Source organism: Salvelinus sp. IW2-2015, unplaced genomic scaffold, assembly GCF_002910315.2.
Source record: "Salvelinus sp. IW2-2015 unplaced genomic scaffold, ASM291031v2 Un_scaffold4152, whole genome shotgun sequence".
Lineage (NCBI taxonomy): Eukaryota > Metazoa > Chordata > Actinopteri > Salmoniformes > Salmonidae > Salvelinus > Salvelinus sp. IW2-2015.
Window position 1 is genome coordinate 34,965 of NW_019945424.1, and position 21,093 is coordinate 56,057.

General features: G+C 42.8%; 3 protein-coding genes and 1 long non-coding RNA gene across 5 annotated transcripts in view; 2 read left to right on the forward strand and 2 right to left on the reverse strand.

Annotated features, from left to right (window-relative positions):
• The first annotated feature begins 164 nt into the window (after positions 1–164).
• On the forward strand, positions 165–1,861 carry LOC112076941 (cysteine--tRNA ligase, cytoplasmic). The gene is made up of 6 exons (XM_024143572.2): positions 165–247; positions 561–642; positions 761–841; positions 951–1,078; positions 1,354–1,437; positions 1,539–1,861. The coding sequence occupies exons 2-6, from the start codon at positions 561–563 to the stop codon at positions 1,665–1,667; spliced, it is 504 nt and encodes a 167-aa protein (XP_023999340.2). The 5' UTR covers positions 165–247; the 3' UTR covers positions 1,668–1,861.
• A 726-nt stretch (positions 1,862–2,587) lies between these two features.
• Positions 2,588–3,503, reverse strand: LOC139026224 (uncharacterized). Its single transcript, XR_011477976.1, has 2 exons — positions 3,004–3,503; positions 2,588–2,932 (listed from the first exon to the last, which is right to left on the reverse strand). It is a non-coding gene; the product is annotated as an uncharacterized lncRNA (long non-coding RNA).
• Positions 3,504–3,950: 447 nt separating this feature from the next.
• LOC112076943 (solute carrier family 22 member 18-like) lies at positions 3,951–9,980 on the reverse strand. Its single transcript, XM_024143574.2, is given in 16 exon segments — positions 3,951–4,153; positions 4,388–4,407; positions 4,409–4,506; positions 4,753–4,854; positions 5,457–5,557; positions 5,956–6,066; positions 6,310–6,346; positions 6,349–6,424; positions 6,513–6,529; positions 6,531–6,589; positions 6,592–6,645; positions 7,506–7,651; positions 7,941–8,038; positions 9,477–9,520; positions 9,523–9,684; positions 9,784–9,980. Coding segments are annotated over 15 exon segments (1,245 nt in total). The 5' UTR covers positions 9,617–9,684; positions 9,784–9,980; the 3' UTR covers positions 3,951–3,965.
• A 4,440-nt stretch (positions 9,981–14,420) lies between these two features.
• Positions 14,421–21,093, forward strand: part of pex16 (peroxisomal biogenesis factor 16) — a 14,873-nt gene continuing 8,200 nt past the window's right edge. For both annotated transcript variants that reach the window (XM_024143575.2, XM_070441510.1), the window contains exons 1-3: positions 14,421–14,722; positions 15,395–15,430; positions 15,553–15,629. In XM_024143575.2, the coding sequence (XP_023999343.1) occupies positions 14,596–14,722; positions 15,395–15,430; positions 15,553–15,629 (240 nt within the window). In that variant the 5' untranslated portion in view covers positions 14,421–14,595. The remainder of the gene's footprint in view (positions 14,723–15,394; positions 15,431–15,552; positions 15,630–21,093) is intronic.

The following is a 21,093-nucleotide window of genomic DNA, read 5'->3' on the forward strand; positions in this document are numbered from 1 at the left end:
ATCTCGTGAATACATTCAGTATTAAAAATGAGACGCGATGTAGAAAGTGAAACCGGGTCACATGATATTTACACCACTATAGCTAAGCGGTATGATAGTAACCTATTCCGTCCTTTTACTTATCAGAAGACCACATCCTTTGTTCTGATGAAATTCTCTAACCCCGTCTGTGTTGTAGACCTTTGGGGCCATTGAAGGGTCCGAGCCTATTGGATTCCCAGTGGGAGGAGATGGTCACCATGGGGATGTAAGTATTMCCCTGGAGATAKCAGGCTGCTTCTTGGCAGTCRAGGTGCTTTCAACATGATATACTGTTGGGATTGGCCACCACCATTTCTCCTCAGTTTGTAGTGGTCCTCTGTCGCTCAGTTGGTAGTGTAMGTCGTTTGCAACGCCAGGATGGAGGGTTTGATTCCCGGGATCACCCYTATGTARYMWKWGTATGTATGACTYAGTCACTTTGMATTTTAAAATAAACCATATTGTTATTATATCCGTGTTCTCGTAGACGTTGTGATTCTGTGGACGTTTCTAGTCAAGCTAACTGAGGCTGCTTGCAGATGGAGACCACAGTGATGCCCTATCTGAAYGTGCTGTCAGACTTCAGAGAATCTGTTCGCAAAATCGCCAGAGAACAGAATGGTAAATACTTCCTCCCTKCCAAGTTATTCAACAAAAATACTAATAATTMAACACAGTTGTCTGCCGCTAGAAATGTGAGGCTTGTAGACGTGGTGACTGACTCTGTCTGTGTTCTCAGTGACAGAGGTGCTACAGCTGTGTGACGTGGTCCGTAATGACACCTTACCTGAGCTGGGGGTGCGCCTAGAAGACCATGAAGGTAAATGCACTGACCACAATATGTACACACACACACACACACTCTATAGATCAGCAAAAACTAGTAGCAGCCACAGTGATGACTGGCTGTGTTGTCTTGTCATTGTTAGGCCTTCCCACTGTGGTGAAGCTGGTGGACAAAGAGACCCTGCTGAGGGAGAGGAATGAGAAAAAGAAGATGGAGGACGAGAAGAAGAACAAGAAAGAGGAGGCTGCCAAGAAGAAGCAGGAGCAGGAGGTTAGTAGGACCATAGAGATGGATAGAGGAGGACTCATCTTTGGTGGAATTCCCTCAATGGGAGAGTCCTTTATCTATAGCAGGAACACTGTCTTTCGAGTCCTCCACTAACTGATCTGAGCGCAGTAATACTGATGTTACCAGCCTCATGTCTAGATGTAGGTATATTGATGTGTCCCCTCTGCTACTGATCTGAGAGCAGTAATAATGTTACCCGCCTCATGTCTAGATGTAGGTATATTGATGTGTCTCTGTTCATGGTTGTTTCATCACAGTTGGCCAAACTTGCAAAGATGAAAATCTCCCCATGCGATATGTTCCGCTCTGAAACCGACAAGTATTCCAGCTTTGATGAAACGGTAAATATACAACAATTGTATACCTCCTTGATATCTTGAGTGGCTACAAAGCTTTATTGAATATTAAGTGTTTTGACAGGCACGTTCTGCTCCTCCAACAGGGTTTCCCCACGCGTGATGTGGAGGGGAAGGATCTCAGTAAGGGACAGACCAAGAAGCTGCGGAAACTCTACGAGGTCCAGGAGAAACTGCACCAAGAGTATCTCCAGACCAATCAGAATGGCTGCTGAGAGTCCTGGGCCACGTTCAGTTGTCAAACGTTCTCGAATGTTGCAGATAGTTACGCCACTATTGGAGCCGACATGATTCCTTAATCTACATGTCAGAGAGAAGCATGTTTGTTCTACATAGCCTATTTCTATCTGAACGTTCCAGAAACGTTGCGTCCTGCTGAACACGCCCCCTGGAGGACGCTGCTCCGCCCCCTGGAGGACGCTGCTCCGCCCCCTGGAGGACGCTGCTCCGCCCCCTGGAGGACGCTGCTCCGCCCATAGCGATAGTTCTGTCCTCATTTGTCGTTATTCTGTTCCTCCAATCCATTTTTTTGCTAAATCTCAACAATTCCCTGCGTATTATGTGAGGGCTTGTAAATTTGACCAATCACCGCACTATTTCTGAATAAAGCAGTCAAATTGTCGCAATATTATCTAAAAAATGTACCCATCACCGCAGTACAAAAAAAGAGCGCTTGCCATTTCAACCAATCATCTCACATTTACCGCATAATATAGTTCATTCAAGCCACACGACAAAACTTTTCCCTCATGCAGAATTTACAGCAGCAAAATAAAGCTTTTTTTTTTCTCTCAGCAAATTACACACAAAAAATCACTGTGAATTCCTGGAGGGCCTGACTATTGGTGATGCTGAGGCCAGAGAGACCCTGGGCGTGTTTCAATAGTCTAAAGAATGATCTCCTCGTCTTTGTTAGCCTCCTCTGAGTTGACACGTCAGGACGGTGAAGGTAATATGGTGGAGGGTTATTTTCTTTCTCCTCCTCTTTTACATGAGAGCAGGTGGGGAGATGAATCCACTCTCCCAGTGGTTTTAAGACCTTGGCACAACCTGGGCTCCTTTGCACTGCACTCCATGGGGTCCCGTTAAAGGGTTGGTTCAATCAAAATCACTAATTGATACATTTTGTTTGTTGTTGTTGGTGATTGACRGCAACTACGGTTCGGATTCAGTTACTTTCCTACAGCTACCAGCGGCTAAGATTGGTATTGATGACTCCGTTTCACTTGTTTTAGCTTTAACTAAATTGCGTGCCAAAATGAACTCTGCGTAAAACCACACCTGGGGGTAATCGATAGCGATGCTAAAGTGTGTCTGTGGTTGCTTTAGCAAAGTAATAATAACCTACTAGTTGTAGACTCCCTGGCCCGACGACAACGTGTCTGTGGTTGCTTTAGTTAAGTAATAATAACCTACTAGTTGTAGACTCCCTGGCCTGACGACAACGTGTCTGTGGTTGCTTTAGCTAAGTAATAATAACCTACTAGTTGTAGACCTCCCTGGCCTGACGACAACGTGTCTGGGGTTGCTTTAGCAAAGTAATAATAAAACCTACTAGTTGTAGACTCCCTGGCCCGACGACAACCTGCATGCTGAAAACATGATGACATTCAGGTGAACTATCCCTGTAGGCAACAGGTTGTCTGTGAAAGGGGAAATGAGTCCTCTGAAACCCTTTGTTGGCCCAGGCTTCCATGTGCTGTAGATTGACTAGTCACACCATGATAGATTTAGCTCTCTACTGCAAAGTGCTGCTATTGGTTGGCAGCGTGTCATACAGCCGTCCATTGAGGTTTCATTTCCCTCTCTCCATCATGACTGCATATCATTCCTTTTTTTATTCTGATATTATGACAGAGGACAGTGAAGTTGATAGACAGTGAAGTTGAATTAATGCACGATTGCAATGCAGAGATGATTACAGAAACATTTGTTACAGAGGCTCCTTGGGGTTTTGGTCTTTACATGACAAAATAACATGCTTTGAGCAGGTGTTAGGCATGTTGCAACGATAGCAGAGGGATGAGAAATCTTTTATAGGAATATGGAATGTGTGAGACCTTGAAATAAACATTTTAACAAAACATTTATTTTATCTTCAGTTTTTGAAATGGTTGAGCAAATATTAAATTGAGATTCTGTAGAGCTAACACAACTACAGCAGTGACCATCTACTAGTTACTAATAGATTGGTTTATGCCAAACCTTCTGTTTGACAAACACAAAAATCACATCTGCAGAATCAACAAAGGATTTTATATGTAAGTGGCATCTCCAGTAAACAACTGTTCTTCTGAACGTTCCTGTTTATTGAATATCAAATCACAAGTACAATATTTCAGATATACTGTATATATTTTTTATCCTTATATGAACTGTAACTCAGTAAAATCTAGGAAATTGTTGCATTTTATATTCTTGTCCATTTATAGAAATATAATAAAATTCTCTGATAATATAAAACTATATTAGGTCACTTTTAAAATGCCCTATGTATTTAAGTCTGTGGAATGTCATTCTCTTTGCTCATCTTTGCTGTTGACCATGTTTCTAAGCATAAACACAAACACGACCATGTTCACGACAAACTGGATGAACCCAAAAGAGGCCACTCCGTAGTTGTGATACAAGAAGCCTCCAATCGTGGGGCCGATGGTACGGAGCAGAGACTGCACAGAGGCACACAGGCCCAGCATCGTGCCTGCAGAACAGTGAAGAGAAACACAATCAGAAAAAATGTCCAGAGCAAAACAGACAGAAGTTGCACTTCAATGCTAAACTTTCTTTCAGAATGTTACGACACCAACTGTGATTCTTTCTCGGTAGGTGATTTTTTTTTTTTAACGTTTTTTTGTTGTTAGGTTAGGCAATGATTTAACTGATGCCCCCCCTACACATTTCTAACATATGTGTTTGAAACGCTTAATTGTCTCACCGGTATCGGAGGAAGCACAGTCTTGTCAGCATGCTGTCAGTGATGACGTTGAACACGCTGAGAGAGAACATCATGGGGAGAACGATGAAGCAGAACTGGAACACGTTAGCCATGAAGACCTGCCAAGGAGAGAACGAAACGTTAGCCTTTTAAGATCAAAGGTTTTACAAAAGGGTCATATTCATTAGGCACCAAACGGAAATAAAAACGAATGAAACGGGAGAGACTGAAACTGTCCACTTTTTTTGCTGAACGTTTTGCTACGTGGAATATATACAACCCTGCATTTATCACAAGATGAAATGAATCCTCTATACCTGAGCCAGGCCCACCGAACTTGACAAGATGAAATGAATCCTCTATACCTGAGCCAGGCCCACCAGACTTGACATGCCGATGGAGAGGAGAAGCAGTGAGTTCTCAGAGTACTTTGAGGTCAGCCGGCCAATCACTCCCCCTTGGATTACCTGGAAAAATTGGACCCAAAAAAGTTCATTTCTCACCAGAGTTGCTCTATTAAATCCTGTTCCCACAAGGGAGGGGATTTGATATCCTGGAGATTTCAGGAGAATTTAGCCATCTAAACTTTTAATTACTGTAGATACATTGTTGTCCTAACCAGGAATGTAGTGGTCAAATAACGTGTGAACACGGAGATCGCCAGTCGAGCTGACGCGCAAACAAACGTCATCGCTAATTAGCAGCACAGGTGCAAAATACCACAAAATAAAGAGAGGCCACAATGAGAGTATAAAAGAAACAAACTCACACTTGTCTTTTCCTACTAACATTAACAGCTGACTAACTACTTCACTGAGGAAAAATGACTAGCTAGTTGGGACAACCACATATATATTAAGATGACTGCACTAACTGTAAGTCACTCTGGATAAGAGCGTCTGCTAAATGACTAAATATAATGGAAGTGTCTCTGGATAAGAGTGTCTGCTAAATTACTAAATATAATGTGTCTCTGGATAAGAGTTTCTGCTAAATGTAATGTGTCTCTGGATAAGAGTATCTGCTAAAATGACTAAATGTATATGTCGTGAGCATCCTTGCTCCATACCATTGACACGATCCCAAAGTAGGCCATAAGGTAGCCATTCTGCTCTGGCGCCAGCTGGAAGAAGTTCATGGCGATAACAGAGAACATGACCTGAAAGATACCTGAGACAGAATCCCTTGAGGTTGTTAAAACGGACTCCATGAAAACACAGACAGACACACTAAAAAGACAATTACGTATAATATATATATATATATATATATATATTATATAAAATAAAAGGTCATTAACCACTGAACATTGGTTGAGATGGGGTTTGTAGTTTTTATTAAGATTGTTAAACGCTGAACATTGGTTTGCGTTAAGTGTGCATAAATGCTATTCTCCAAATAAAATCTGTAGGTGAACTGTGTTACGTGCTTTTACCCTTTCACTACATCACTGGTTCCAGTTCTACAGCAACACATTCCTGCTAAGTGATTAGTTCTCCCTCAGATGAGTCTAAACTAAGACAGGTGAAGATAAACAACTCTTATAGGTAACAGTGGAGGACACCCACCTGATGGCAGACCTGAGATGATCTTGAACATGAAGGTTTTGGCCACACCAGGGAACTTCATCAGTCTGGTGATCTCACCCAGGTCAAAGACTGACTTGGCATTGCTCTTCTCTGCAGAACCAGGAAAATACGTCACACGCAACTCACATATGAAGTCACGTGTCAAATACCACACATTATGGATGTCCCATGTCACACAGGCCACAGTAAGTGTCAGATAAAGCAGAAATTCTATTTTTTACCACACACACACACACCCATACACAAACACAAACACACCCATACACAAACACACGCACGCACAAACCCTTTAGAGAGTGAATAGTGTGTTGTGAGGTAGGTGTAGAGTCTTACTGTCTGTGTTGTCCTGTGGAGCTTGTATCTTAGTGTGTGTTTAGGGATAAACGTCCAAACCAACAGGAAGCTGATGAAGCTCCCTCCAGCAGCTACACAAGCAGCAAATGTCTCCCTGGAAAAGCCAGAGCAGGGATGTGACACGGTAAATTCCAGCTCTTGGATTGGACTAGAATCTGTGAGCATTGAGGTGCTTCACCCACCCATAACGTGTGCTTAGTTGTACCGCCCAAGGTGGAGCCGGCAACCATGCCAATGCCAAAACATAGGCCTAGCTTGCAAGGGCATCTGCCCCGTTGTCAGGTTCTGTCAGGTCAGTCACTACCATCTGGGCTCCTGGTGAGAGGAGAGAGGAGCACAACAAGTCAGACTTATACACACTTTAGTAACGCTGGAACATATGGGGTATAGAGAGACATATATGGATCTGTTAGAGGGCTGTCTAGTACAGGAGGTCCTATAGGATCTGTTAGAGGGCTGTCTAGTACAGGAGGTCCTAGTACAGGAGGTCCTATAGGATCTGTTAGTCATTTTAGTCATTTAAGTCATTTAGCAGACGCTCTTATCCAGAGCGACTTACAAATTGGAAAGTTCATACATATTCATCCTGGTCCCCCGTGGGGAATGAACCCACAACCCTGGCGTTGCAAGCGCCATGCTCTACCAACTGAGCCACACGGGACCCTGTTAGAGGGCTGTCTAGTACAGTAGGTCCTAGTACAGGAGGTCCTATAGGATCTGTTAGAGGGCTGTCTAGTACAGTAGATCCTAGTACAGGAGGTCCTATAGGATCTGTTAGAGGGCTGTCTAGTACAGTAGATCCTAAAGGATCTGTTAGAGGGCTGTCTAGTACAGTAGATCCTAAAGGATCTGTTAGAGGGCTGTCTAGTACAGTAGATCCTAGTACAGTAGATCCTAAAGGATCTTGTTAAAGGGCTGTCTAATACAATAGATCCTAAAGGATCTGTTAGAGGGCTGTCTAGTACAGTAGGTCCTAGGCACGGTACATGGTACATGAGGACTTATCTGGGAGTTTGAGTATGAAGGGAACAACAGAGTATATTTGTCTTTAACTGTGATTGTGTAATTGCTGTGGATCATGTCATSCAGGGCTCCCTTGAAAAAGAGACCTTGGTCTCAATGGGACTTCCTGCTAAAATAAAGGTTAAATAAACAACAGGCAGTGTAGCACTTACCAGGCAAGCCATGCATCAAGACAGCGGGGAGTTTGTGGATGAAGAGCATGAGAGGACTGTCAGCTATCGCTAGTAACCCATAGTAGACTACAGAGGCAGTGCAGGATAGACACATTGCTGCCCTGGCACCAAAAAGGTCTGCAAACCTACCGACAACAGAAAAATAACACTGATCTATATTGACATCTGCCAACATATGGCCACCAACACATACCAGCTGCGATCTTGTGTCTGGACTCAGGTCTGATAAGCCCTCTCTGTATGGTTCSTTGCCCCGAGTCATTGAACCATAACTCAATTACATTTAAGTGACAGCACTTTAAAACTCAATTTGCCGGCAGCAAATTGTGCATCTTTGAGCAGGGTTGGAGATTAAAGATACAGACTGTGGTTATGTAACAGATTATGTATTTCATTCAACAGAGTTTTGCTCACCTGCCAAATATCGGGCCTCCCAACAATTGGACGACACCAACCATGGTTTGCAAATAGCCAATCCATAGGGTGTCAAATCCCAGCTTCTTCGCCAAATACTGAATGGTGYGAGTTCAAACGTAAATACATATACATTTTTTAAAATATTATAATAATTAATCAGTGGTGACCTGTCATCCAGGGCTGTTTTGAGCCCCACATTTTTTGCAAAATATAATTAAAAAATATTTGTAATTTTTTGGGCCTTGCCTGTTTTGCATGTTATTTTGACATTAATACGTGTAACATATCAGTTTGCAAACAATGTAAAAAATATATATTATTGAGTTAATAAAGCTGCATACAAACATGGTCTCTTTTTAGTTTTCTTGAGTAAGGGAGCTCCAAATGCAGGTGTTTCAGCCCAGCTCAGTGCTTTCTGTGGTGGTGGGGCAAGCCAGCGGAAAATACGGAGCGTTGAGCCGTGATTGCCGCAATTCAACAATGAGTTGTTTGGAATGAATCAGTGGCTAAGCAAGCATTGCAAAGCAATCATTAGCCTGCTATTCAGTGGAGTGGCTGTGTGATCCCAAGTCTAAGATTACGGGTCTCTCTTCCTAGTTTAAAATGATAAACATTCAACATTGGCCATGCTGTCAATGAAGCATGATTTTTGCCATGCTAAGAACGGCCCATGTTCTGAATTCTGTTGTTGTACATTTCAAAAGTGCTGAACAAATAGTTATATTGACTACGTCCGTCCTAGCGCGCTCATTAATTTCTTCATCGAAATTACGGATTGCCTCTTATCCTCTGGTCGTCCCCTATGACATAGTTTGTACATCTCAATTTTTAGTAGAAACCACATTGTTTAAGCAAGTCAGTCTGGCTTTTCCAGGGAGACATCAGCTATGTTTTTTTAAAGGCATTAAATGAGGCTGAATGAACTGTTCGCTGCCAGACAAGGCTCTGCTGATAGCCAGTGTAGCAGTGGTAAGATGTTGGACAGCTTATGTAGCCCTAACAGTTTGCAGGCACCGTTTGTCAACGTTATAGTGCAATGAATATATTGTTTAGTGTTGTGTTGTGGCTTCTGCCATGTATCCCACATTCGTTTTTGGTCCCACCAAGATTTACATGCTAAAATCGCCACTTTAATTAATTCATACTAGATTGTCATAGATATACTGCTTTCAACGCGCATGATCACAATCCTTTATCAAAAACGATGGTGCCCTCAAGAAGGCCCAGGTAAGGCCATTTTTCTATCTATTGTTTTAGATGTAGGCCTATGTCAAATATGTCAACAATCCCAAAGCCATTTATAACTGTTCAAACCTATTAGTAAATGGCAAATATCACAATACATTTGAATAACAGCAAATTAATGCATATCACACGTAGCCTACTTTTTGTATCCATTCTGATATCGAAAGTATTGAAATAAACGGCATTGTTTCTTTCTCATCTCTATCAATATAGGCGAATCATATAACAACAAAAACAACCACTTTGTAACCTGGGTACTAAAATAGACATTAAAACACAAATACTTACAGGAGTGATGGAAAACTGTAAAAACATGCATGTGATATCCAGGAAGCTATGAGGTAAGTAACGTAAATTACTCTCTGCATCTTTGAGCCTGTATGTACATCGGTAACGGCGGTGGGTGAGTCTGATTTAACTCCTGACATTTTACTGTAACGTTAAGCCTAAACCCAATTCGGTCCACCCTCTTGCATACAATAGCCTCCTGGAAAACCTGGAACAAGGATAAATAAATTATGAAATAACAAACAACGGCATAAGACAATATAATGCCGACACTGTGCTGTCAAGTATTGAGATCAAATACACTTACCTTTGTTTATCTGAAGACCAAGTTCTTATAAATGCATAATATTCGTCAAAAGTGTTCCTGCGGTTACTACCGATGCAGATGTTGATTTCACACTATGAGCGCCCCACCGGAAAAGAAAGGTGACGGTCAAACGCCATCGTTCATTCAATAAAGCAATTCGTAAGGATTAACTTTAGGAATGATTCTCACGCATAATATTTCCCTATGTTCGTTACTTGATCTTAGAGGATGTAATATGTTAGCCGGCAGCACAAAAACGGAACTTCCTGTTTTCAGGCTTCAAAATAAAAGCTCTCATGAACTCATGCTGTTGTGCCCTTGAGCAAGGCACTTAACCTCTTAAATGCTCCAGGGGCGCTGACCGACCCTGTGCTATTCCTCCAAACTCCCTGTGTGTGTGTGTGTGTGTGTGTGTGTGTTGTGTGTGGTGTGTGTGTGTGTGTGTGTGTGTGTGTGTGTGTGTGAGAAGCGGGCGGGATATAGGATAAAGACCATAGATAATAGTCCTTCCTATTCATGATGAACTCATTGAAGTCGAATTAATTGCCATATTGTTCAAATATATTAAATTCTTAATAAAAAAATCAAATAACAAATTTTTTCAGTTGGGTACCTTGCTCTGTATTTGTATTAATTTCTTAATTTTCCTCTAGTTTCAGTAGTGGACTTTTATTCTGACTTCTCAACCAGAAGTTCATTGGTGAAACCCAGCTAACTCCACATGAGAGTCCTCCCACTTTACACAACCACAAGTGGCGTGACTACTAGATTTCAGTTTTCTATTAGGTCGTCATGTACAGGTAGGCTTACATGTGACAAGTGTTGAGTTGGTTAAAGTTCATCATTGTTGAGAATGACTATGTTCATATTCAATGGCGACCCGTCATTCAGGACAGGTGGGGCAGAGCCTCACCTGTTTTGAGCCCCACATTTTTAGCAAAAAATATAGATTGTTATTGTTATGTTATTTTGGCATTAATACGTGGCACATATCAGTTTGCAAACAATGTAAAAAAAAAATATATATATATAATTGAGTTAACAAAGCCGCATACAAACATGGTCTCTTTTTAGTTTTCTTGAGTAAGGCAGCTCCAAAATGCAGGTGCTTCTGCCTAGCTCAGTGCTTTCTGTGGTGGTGGGGCAAGCCAGCAAAAAATAGCTGGCGTTGCACCGTGATTGGCTCAGTGCTTTGTCACTCATGGGGACACTACGTCACCGCCAAGTCTAAGGGTAGAGCTRGAAAATTCATAGAGTTACACTAGAAGTGCCCATACAAGAAGCCTCAAGGTCATTGGCCACAGATAAAATGATGTCAAATTACATTATATCTACAGTAGCTTTGATTCGATTGATCATGTCAACATCATACTTTCAAAATCTTAGCTAAATGATGACATCATGAATCAAGTCGACAATCTACTGGCAAATKATTTTTAATCCTTGTCATATGAAGAGAAATAATGAAGAGAAATTATAGATAAAACGTATCGGTGCTCATCGGCCATTGGACATAAACATTACACAACAAGTTGGAAATCYCAAATTCAACAATGAGTTGTTTGGAAGGAATCAGTGGCTAACTGCAAGCATTGCAAAGCAATCACTAGCCTGCTATTCAGTGGAGTGGCTGTGTGGTCCAAGTCTAAGATTAAGGATCTCTTTTCCAAGCTTAAAATGATAAACATTCAACATTGGCCATGCGGTCAATGAAGCATGATTTGTGCCACGCTCAAAACAACTGTTAACTCGGAACTGTGAAATCTGACTTTAGTGAGTTCAAGACAACTGGGACCTCGGGTAAACGAGCTACGACTGGGAAAATACATTTAGAACTTTCATCCAACTCGGAATTGTAAATCGGGAACTCGGGTCTCTTTCTAGAGCTACGACCTGAAAATCACTGATCATTTTTTGAGTTACCAGTTGTCTTGAAAGCCCCATAAATCCAGAGAATGCAAGACTTTGCTGACAAAGTTTGATGACAAAATTTGCCCTCTGAGGACCGCCGCACCAACTTCCTGTTCAAGTGCCAGGGAGATATGTATACTGTAGCAAAGAAAGTAATACTAAGTGTATGTTGTGTAGTAAGCTGTTAGTAGCCCAAGTGCCTCACCCTAATAATTTGGTCTATTTTCACCTCTTAATTTTGCCTACTGTTCTGACTTGGTGGTGCACATGTAGCCTATAACCTGTTCTTGAGAAATGTAATCATTGAATATTGTAAGAGCTTTCATTGTCTGCTTATATGCCCCCTTTATTTATCATATGATTTTGACTTGGTGTACAGAGAGAATACTGTAAGAATGGCTCATGTTCTGAATTCTGTTGCTGTACATTTCAAAAGTGCTGAACAAATAGTTATTGACTACGTCCGTCCTAGCTCGCTCATTAATGTTTTAATCGAAATTACGGATTGCCTCTTATCCGCTTGTCGTTCCCTTATGCCATAGTTCGTACATCTCAATTGTCAGCCATATCAGCTATGTTTTTTTTAAAGGCAGTAAATGAGGCTGAATGAACTGTTTCGCTGCCAGACAAGGCTCCGCTGATAGCCAGGTGTAGCAGTGATAATGTGTTGGGACTGCTGTTGGGACAGATTTATGTAGGCCCTAACAGTTTGTGGGCATCGTTTGCCACCGTTATAGTGCAATTAATGTATTGTTTAGTGTTGTGTTGTGGCTTTGCTGGTATGCATCCCACTTTTTTTTGCCKCACCAAGATTTACATGCTAAAATCGCAACTGTTCGTATTGTAAGCTAAGTTAACGATATTGCTTCTTCCCAAACATGGTTACTCTGACAATCTAACAAATACCGCTCAGGACATACAACCTCAGTCAGTAAAGATGTCCTAAATGTATTCTGTCACAACAAAACATGCTGTGCTACAAAAGGGAACATTGATTTACTTCTGTGAATTGTTACCGGGGTCCTGGGCCGGGTGTAAAGGCCTGCTGGTCTGTCAGGATGTGTGTGGGGACGAGCTAGACCAGGGATGGGGGTCACAAAAAAATCTGAACTAGGGCCTCCCGYGTGGCGCAGTGGTCTAGGGCACTGCATCGCAGCGCTAGCTGTGCCACCAGAGACTCTGGGTTCGCGCCTAGTGGCTCTGTATACCCAAATCCATACCCACACATGCAGTCAGAGCCTTTTGGGGGCCTCACTAAATACCAACCATTTAAATCAGTTGATATGTTGATACAGAAAACATAATTATAATAAAGCTGATAAAATAGGTTAAGACATAAGGCTAACATTTATACGACATGTTAGTTCCACACTCTCTTAAGGACTTGAAGCCCACCTGGGAGCAGTGTAAATTACTTAAGTAAAAATACTTTAAATTACTACTTAAGTRGTTTTTTGGGGTATCTGTACTTTACTTTACTATTTATATTCTTGACAACTATTACTTTTACTTCACTACATTACTAAATAAAATATTTAACTTTTTACTCCATACAGTTTCCCTGACAACCCAAAGTACTTGTTACATTTTGAATGCTTAGCAGGACAGGACAATTGTGAGATTCACACACTTATCAAGAGAACACAGGGTCATCCCTACTGCCTCTGGTCTGGCGGACTCACTAAACACAAATGCATCTCTTATAAATAATGTCTGAGTGTTGGAGTGTGCCCCTGGCTATCCGTACATTTTAAAAACAATAAAATGTTGCTGTCTGCTTTGCTTAATATAAGGAATTTGAAATTATTTATACTTTTACTTCTACTTTTGATACTTGAGTATATTTTAGCAATTACATGTACTTTTCATACTTAAGTATATTTAAAACCAAATACTTTTGTACTTTTACTCAAGTACTATTTTACTGGGTGACTTTCACCTTTACTTGAGTAACTTCCTATTAAGGTATCTTTTACTCAAGTATGACAAATGGATACTTTTTCCCAACACTGCCTGGAAGGAACGTTTCTAGGGCTCCAAATAGACATTGTATCATTCAATTTTAAATTCCATGAGACCACAGCCGGTGTGTTGCATTATGTGTATACACATTTTAACAAATTGCAACTACATGTGGACTGCATGCACTTTACAAAAATCATATAATCAAAGGTCATGCCGTTTTATTTATGAAGTCGCTTCTCACCAACTGCACCATGCTATGTGCAAACCAATCATTTTGTGTTTTGTTTGATCCACGCGAACGTTGCCAAAGACTTGAAAGAAACAGGAAACAACTTAACTGCTTTCTAAAGCTACAGGGAATACAAAATAAAGTTATATTTGAGACTTCTCTCTAACCAATTCATTGTAGTGTGTGATATGGAGGTATACAAAAGTTTATTTTGACATGTATACAAAAAAACGTTTATAAACAATAGCAGCTATGTTGACACTACCATGTTGATCTGAGCGCTGCCGTTGGAAAACCACTACAGTGTCCGACAGTTGGCTGTCGGAGATGCACCTCCCCGACTCCACTCGGCTTCGCTAGGCTTACTGCTCGAACACACTCAAAACCTTTGCCTTCGGCGCCCTGTCACAAGAAGGGACATACTATTTTCACGCCCCTTCGATAAAGCTACGACCGGAAGTGATTACCGTGGCAGGTTATGAGAGTGTTTTCGCCAACCCTAACCACAGATAACAATCTTATACAAATATTTGCCCTAACCCTTTTCCAAACATTAACCATAGTCTCATAACCTGCTACGTTTATTCTAWCATAATACAAAAAAGTTACTTCCGGTGTTTTTCGTCACAGGAAGCAGACTTCAGTTGCGGAAGTATAATGTGTAGGTGATCGTTTCAGTACATGTTTTGATTTAGCAGTTTAATGCAATGTCTAAACTGTACACAGAGAAACTGACCCGGCTCTACGAGCGGTATCGGGAGTACGTTACGAAGAACCCTGCAGCGACTGGACAACTGGAGAGCACCGTAAGAACGCTGTCGTACCTCATTTCAGGTGAGTTTAAAAGTGAAAGCCAGAGCGAATGGCTTGCTGCGTTCAAGAACTGGGAACTCGGAAAAATACGAGGTCAAATCACGACGTCAGTGATATTTTGTTCTGAAAGTCGGAGCTGCAGAAAGAGGCACGAATTCCCGAGTTGGATGACCGTTCAAAAAAGTTTTTCTGAGTCGGAACTCGATTTTTTTTCTCCCGAGATCACATTTGTTTTGAACGCACTGTAGTCGAAGTGGGAGATTCTGAGTTCCCATTTGTTTTGAATGCAGCATCCTCTAAAATGTATCAAAGTTGCCAAGCTAATTGCCTACACCTCTTCCCAAAACATTAACCGTGCATCGCCTGATGTTCCTCTCAACACTACAATCTCGTGTTTGATCATGAAAACAAAGGAATGTTATTCTCTAATTCAGCATATGAAAAACAGTCACAGCCATGCATCTGGTGCATGATTCAGAGTGCAATCGTTAAATATAACTATTTGCTACATCGTGTTGTCAGTAGTCCTGTGTAGAGTCTGGCATGGCCCATGGCAGGCGTAACGCTACCTTATGAAATGTAATTATTATCTGAAATATTTAGCCAAGTTCTTTGATTGGTTCTCTGTTGAAACAGCATTACATTAGTTTGACATAGCATCAGTCCTCAAGTGTTTTTGTGTCTATTTCACAGGGCGTTTCACTGACTCCCACGAAATCTCTGAATTGGGTAGGTTKGCACCTCACTTTACCTCACAGTTAACGTTTTATTGACTGCAGTATAACCATGAACCAGAAGCATTCAGGAACWTCAACTGGTGGATCGGTTTGTTGTTGTGTGTGTTTTTGCAGTGTACTCTGCCTCCAACCTGCTGGTGCTGCTTAATGATGGCATTCTGCGCAAAGGGCTGTGTCGAACACTACCCATGGTGAGGTCCACCTCCACCAGATCAATCACAATAGTCTAACCTTACCCATGGTGAGGTTCACCTCCACCAGGTCAATCACAATAGTCTAACCTTACCCATGGTGAGGTTCACCTCCACCTGGTCAATCACAATAGTCTAACCTTACCCATGGTGAGGTCCACCTCTTCTGCAAAGGAACATACTGTGACAAAGCCCGCTGCAGAAAACCCATGTCATTCATACCTTACACATTTAAGTCTACCTCCTTGGTGAAGTAGACTCAGCTAACTGGGTGGGAGATTCTCAATATTAACGACTCGCAGTATACCATGCGCAAAGTCTTAAACCTTCCTTGGAGGTGGAGCTACAATATCACACCTCATTACCATTGATGATTAGTAATCTTGACTCCTTGGCCGTGACGTCTCAATACTAAACAACCCCGTGCTCATTAGATAGTCCTCAATATGTGTTGTAGGCTTCCTTGGGGCTCGGGAGGCTCTTTCAAAATCACAGACAACCACTTAACCGCAGCTAGTTCGACGCTCATAGTCGAAACGCGACCATGTCTGACTAACAGTATACAACCCTTTATAGTCCAACTTGGAGTCAGTGCTCCGGCTATGGGGCGCCTAGTGGCAGTGCATGCTCAAGACACACGACCCCCCTCATCTCTCTTCCTTCCTTACACTTTGAAGAGATACGAATGCTGACGGGACCAGGTGAATATAGATCTGATACTCGCGCAACGGCCCCCGAACATGACTATGGTAATGAACAAGAACAAAGGTGATTGTATTTAACTCCACCCAAAGAGTCAAGACTTATGATTACTTCAGGTAGTATTATTGAGACCACACCCCCAAGGAGGCTCAAGACTATGGTAACACGCGGAGATTGGTACTGGAGACTCACCCCCAAGGAGTCACAGATCCATGGACTAGCTGGCGTAAGTCGTGTCTCATTGGCAACTCACCCCACAGGAGGGAGTTCCCAAGAGCAAGCGGGTAGGAGTCGTATATTGATGACTCACCCCAAGGATCAAGACTATTGGAAAGCGTAGTTTCGTATCTCAGCAGGTATGGTCCAACGGATGATGACATTCAACATTTGAATACACTTTACAAATTTTTAGTAGCAGCGTAGGGGACAGCAGAGCGGCTGATTTAAAGAAATATCCACAGTTTCAGACCTTGGAGTTCCTGTCCTGGAATAAAAACTGACAACTTGGGAAAAAAAGTGAAATACATTTTAAAACTAGAGTGAAGTGATCACGTTATCCTAGCTCCAGCTAGGAAACCATAGGCCCTTGCGCGTAAAGTCACTATAAGAAATAGGGGCGGGTAAAGGCGTCAGCCAAGCAGTACCTCGATGCCTCTGCGCTCTGCATCCTCCTTCTTCGGCTTCTCCGAGTGTAAGAAAGCCCTCCTACCAGACGTACGTCCGCGAGTCTGTACTGTTAGGGCTAGGGGAGGTGCCGGACGCGCGCACGACGCCATTGTCACACAAAGGTGAACGAAGAACGGTTCCCGGCGACTCGGTTTAGATTGAGGGCCGCGGTTCTCAAACCCAACGGCCAAGACGCGGCTCAGCGTGCAATAGGTTAGCATCGGACTCCTAATCGGTCCTCCTGACCCGCCCAGGGTCTATGGCATGGCGACCAACGAGTCAGTTCTTCCATAACCACAGCACACCTACTATCTCGCCTGAGCTGCCGGGCCAATGACCCTGACCAGCTACAGCGGCCATAGCAAGTAAGAGAGAGCTGAGGGAATGAGAGGATGAGAAGGAAAGAGGAAAGAGCACCAGAGAATAGTAAACAAGTTCCCGAATAAAAATCCGTGAATTGTAAGCCAACGGGATCCTGATATGCAAATAACATGTAAATGTACCTGGACATGTGCAGATCCTTACAGATTGCCCACCCAGAGCCGCGCTCATGCGAGACCCTCCACCGTGACCGCCTGGCCCGAGGACCTGCAAGAGACATGTATCCCGTTTCGTTTGTGCTGATTTCAGCTGTGGGTGCCTGCGAATCTGCGTAAAGGCGAGGGCGAAAGGTACATGAAAATAAATATGTTCGCAGTCCAGGTGAGTGTGTACTCCATGCGTCTGCTCCCTCCCGTTCAGATTGTGACAGAACTCCATGCCAAGTATATAGCTATATCAGTCCTGTATGACCACAAGCGCACAATTGGCACCATATCGATCATGCCAAATAGAGATGAGAATCAAGCAGGAAACAAGGAAGCTGACACACACAAAAACTGCGCCCGAGAAGATATAGTTCTTGGAATCGAAAAGCGGGAACGAGAAAGAGAGCGATTTAAGCTCCGCTATTCCTCCCGACCCTACAGTCGCCCATACTGCAGGACACCGCCTGCATTATGTCACAAAAACCACATATGGTGCGCTATCCAACATCCACAAATATGTAGCCAACCGCTCCCAGCCACAAACTCTTGACACTTCCTGTGTCACCAGATTGCCATACTGACTGCTTGCGCTCCCTGTCCAGTGGGACGACGCCCCAGGCCAAGCTAGGAGGAAGCCTGTCTGGCGACTCGCCAAAGAATTTTACCCAGTAAAGGACCAGCCAGTCAGGCCACAGCCGAGCACACGCACGCCTCACAAATGGAGCAGACTGTTGGACAGAGAGAAAGCAACCGCAAAGGAGAGTGAGGCTGGAAAGGAGAGACAACGGACACCGAACTGTAAACCCACCGTCCTGCACCTGACGGAGGTACACCACATGATAGCCCGTAAAAGTCTAACGCACCCAGTGCACGTTTCATCCGTTTCAGACCATCCCAGAACAAATTATCGTCGAAAGAAAAAAGCCATACGCATCCTCCTAATACTCTCATCTACCAGACCTACAGGCTGACCATTCTCCTTAATACATGATATCCATGTGATACCCAACGGCCTAAATCCCTCAACTTGGTCTCACTTAGCTATTATCCCGAGCCAGTCATCAAACTAGTAGTCTCACTCTAACAGTCTAACTCCTGTCATCAGCCCAATCTCATCTTGTCGTCTATCCTGACGCATTCCATGTGACTCATCACTGATACTCTCATTGTCAACTTACTGAATCGGCGCCTCTGGATTCACCTTGAAATACTCTCAATTGTCCTTTACTCCTCCACGATTGTTATCACTGATACGTTTATCTCCATGCCCCTCCTTACTCAATCCAAGACTGTATTTCACAACTTAGATCACATCCTCATGTCTTTCACTGAAAACATCCATGAGCCATCCACCTAGCAACTAGTAGACTCAATTCGGTTGTTTCTTTACTAGAATCCACACTGAGCCACTGAAATAATCTCATTTGTCACACTTTAACTAAGTCCATGTAATCAAACTGTAAGACATACTCATCCATGATCAGGACTTAAACGCATGTTATCCCCGCGCATATCTCATCTGTACCTTACATACACTCCAGGTGTATCACTGACCATTCTCCTAGTATCTTACTCAGAGTGCCAAGTGTGATCCACTCTAATAAATCATCATTGTACTGTTACTAATCCATGTATCACATCGAATATATCATCAGTTTTACTTTACTGAATCCATGAATACACTGAACATTCATCATAGTACGTCGCTCTGCAATCGCATGTACTCTGACCTTAATAGTCTCGAGGTTGTCCCTATTATACTAATCCAGTGTATCCCGCAGGTATCTCCAGTCTTTACCCTAATCCATAGTGACTCACTAAAATATCTCATTTGTCTGTAACTAAAAACCACCTTGCATCACTGAGACTTCTGCATTGTACCTTAGCAATCCACCGTATCACTTTATATTATCCTGCATCTGTCCCCGACCTACTCTTCGCAATGTATCAACTTAATATCTTCATTTCAACTTTACCAAATCCCACACTGTTCCCTGCGAAGTTATACTCATACTGTGCGCCTCTTGACTAGATCCATGTTCCATACAAGTAATATCTGCATTGTACTTTTACTAAATCCACCGTACATCGACTGAATGATCGTGCATTGTCCGTTTACTAAATCCAAGGTAAATAACCATGCCTTAAGTATCATCGAACCTTGTCCTTTCAGCTTGAATACCATGTAATCACTGAAGTCAACTCATTCATTGTCCTTTACTAAATCATGTAACTCATTCACATTATCTCCATTTGCACTTTAGCTACATCAATGTAATCAGACATGGAAAACTAATCGTCATTGTCCGCCTTTACCTAATCCATGTAATCACCGGCGATGAAGCCGTAGTCTCACCTTACTAAATTACCTTAATCAGAACTTAAGATCACTTAAACGAGCCCTAAGTCTGCAGGAACATTGTCTTTACTACTCCAGCAAGAGAGTGACTCCAGGCTGAAATAAAAATCTCAGTGTCTTCCACTGATATCTCCAGTGGTGTATCGCTGAATTTATACATCATTGCCTTTACTCATCCATGTATCACTGAAGTTATCGTCAGTTTCGTCATCTGTAGCGGCTAGATCGCATGTATGCCCTGCAATATTAAATTGACATTTGCAACCACTAGCACTGCCTTTTGTAGATGGATACCGAATAAGCCGATTCAGAAGGTATGGTCCTAAAAAGGCAGTGATTAGATAGCTCGTCCTCCACAGTGTTGTCTCGCGATTTGCAACGATTCCCTTACTTTAGTGATCTCCGGTTATGTAGACAGCTGCGTAATGGAACAGCACAGCCGAGACCCTCCGCCTCCCCACCCAGCGTTGGTGGCCCTCCAGTCTCCAGACACCTCCGACAGTCTACATCACACACTGTACAGCCAGGGTCGAGAGCTAGCCCTTGCTGAGATGAGAGGAAAACTGAGCAGCCACACAGAGACAGACCGACATATCCACACCTCAGGCGTTCCCGGGAGTATGCGCACGAAGGTAAGGTTCCGATCCTTATGTCCTGTGTTCGATGGTCAGGGTTGTTTTTACTCATGATTCCAGTGCCGGCAAATGAAACCCAGACCCTGACACTATCAATTAGAGCTATTCAGAAACGTCTCGATTCAATGTGGTTATCCAGTTAGCTAAACTACTGTAGCCCTTAAGCCATGGTTACGCGTGAGGTTTTCACAGACCCTTCAGCCACGGTGCGGTTAAGGTCGTTAGACTACATGTTGCATGACCCTGAGTGGAGGTAGGACCCTCATCCACATGGGTTTAAAAGGTTAGACATACTGTGATTTAGACACATGGGTCGAAGTCGGATCACCATGTTGTAAGGTTAGGACCTATTTTATATATTGGAGGTGAACGCTCATCGATGGGTAGAGCTTAGACTGATGTTTGATTGAACCAAGGTGAGCGCTGACCTCGACTCATGGGTAAGTTAGACTAGTTGTACTTGACCTGTGGAGGTGGACACTCACCATGGAGTAGGACGTTAGACTATTGTGTATGACCATGGTGGAGTGGCAACCCTTCACCATGGTAATTAGACTATTGTCGTATGACCAGGT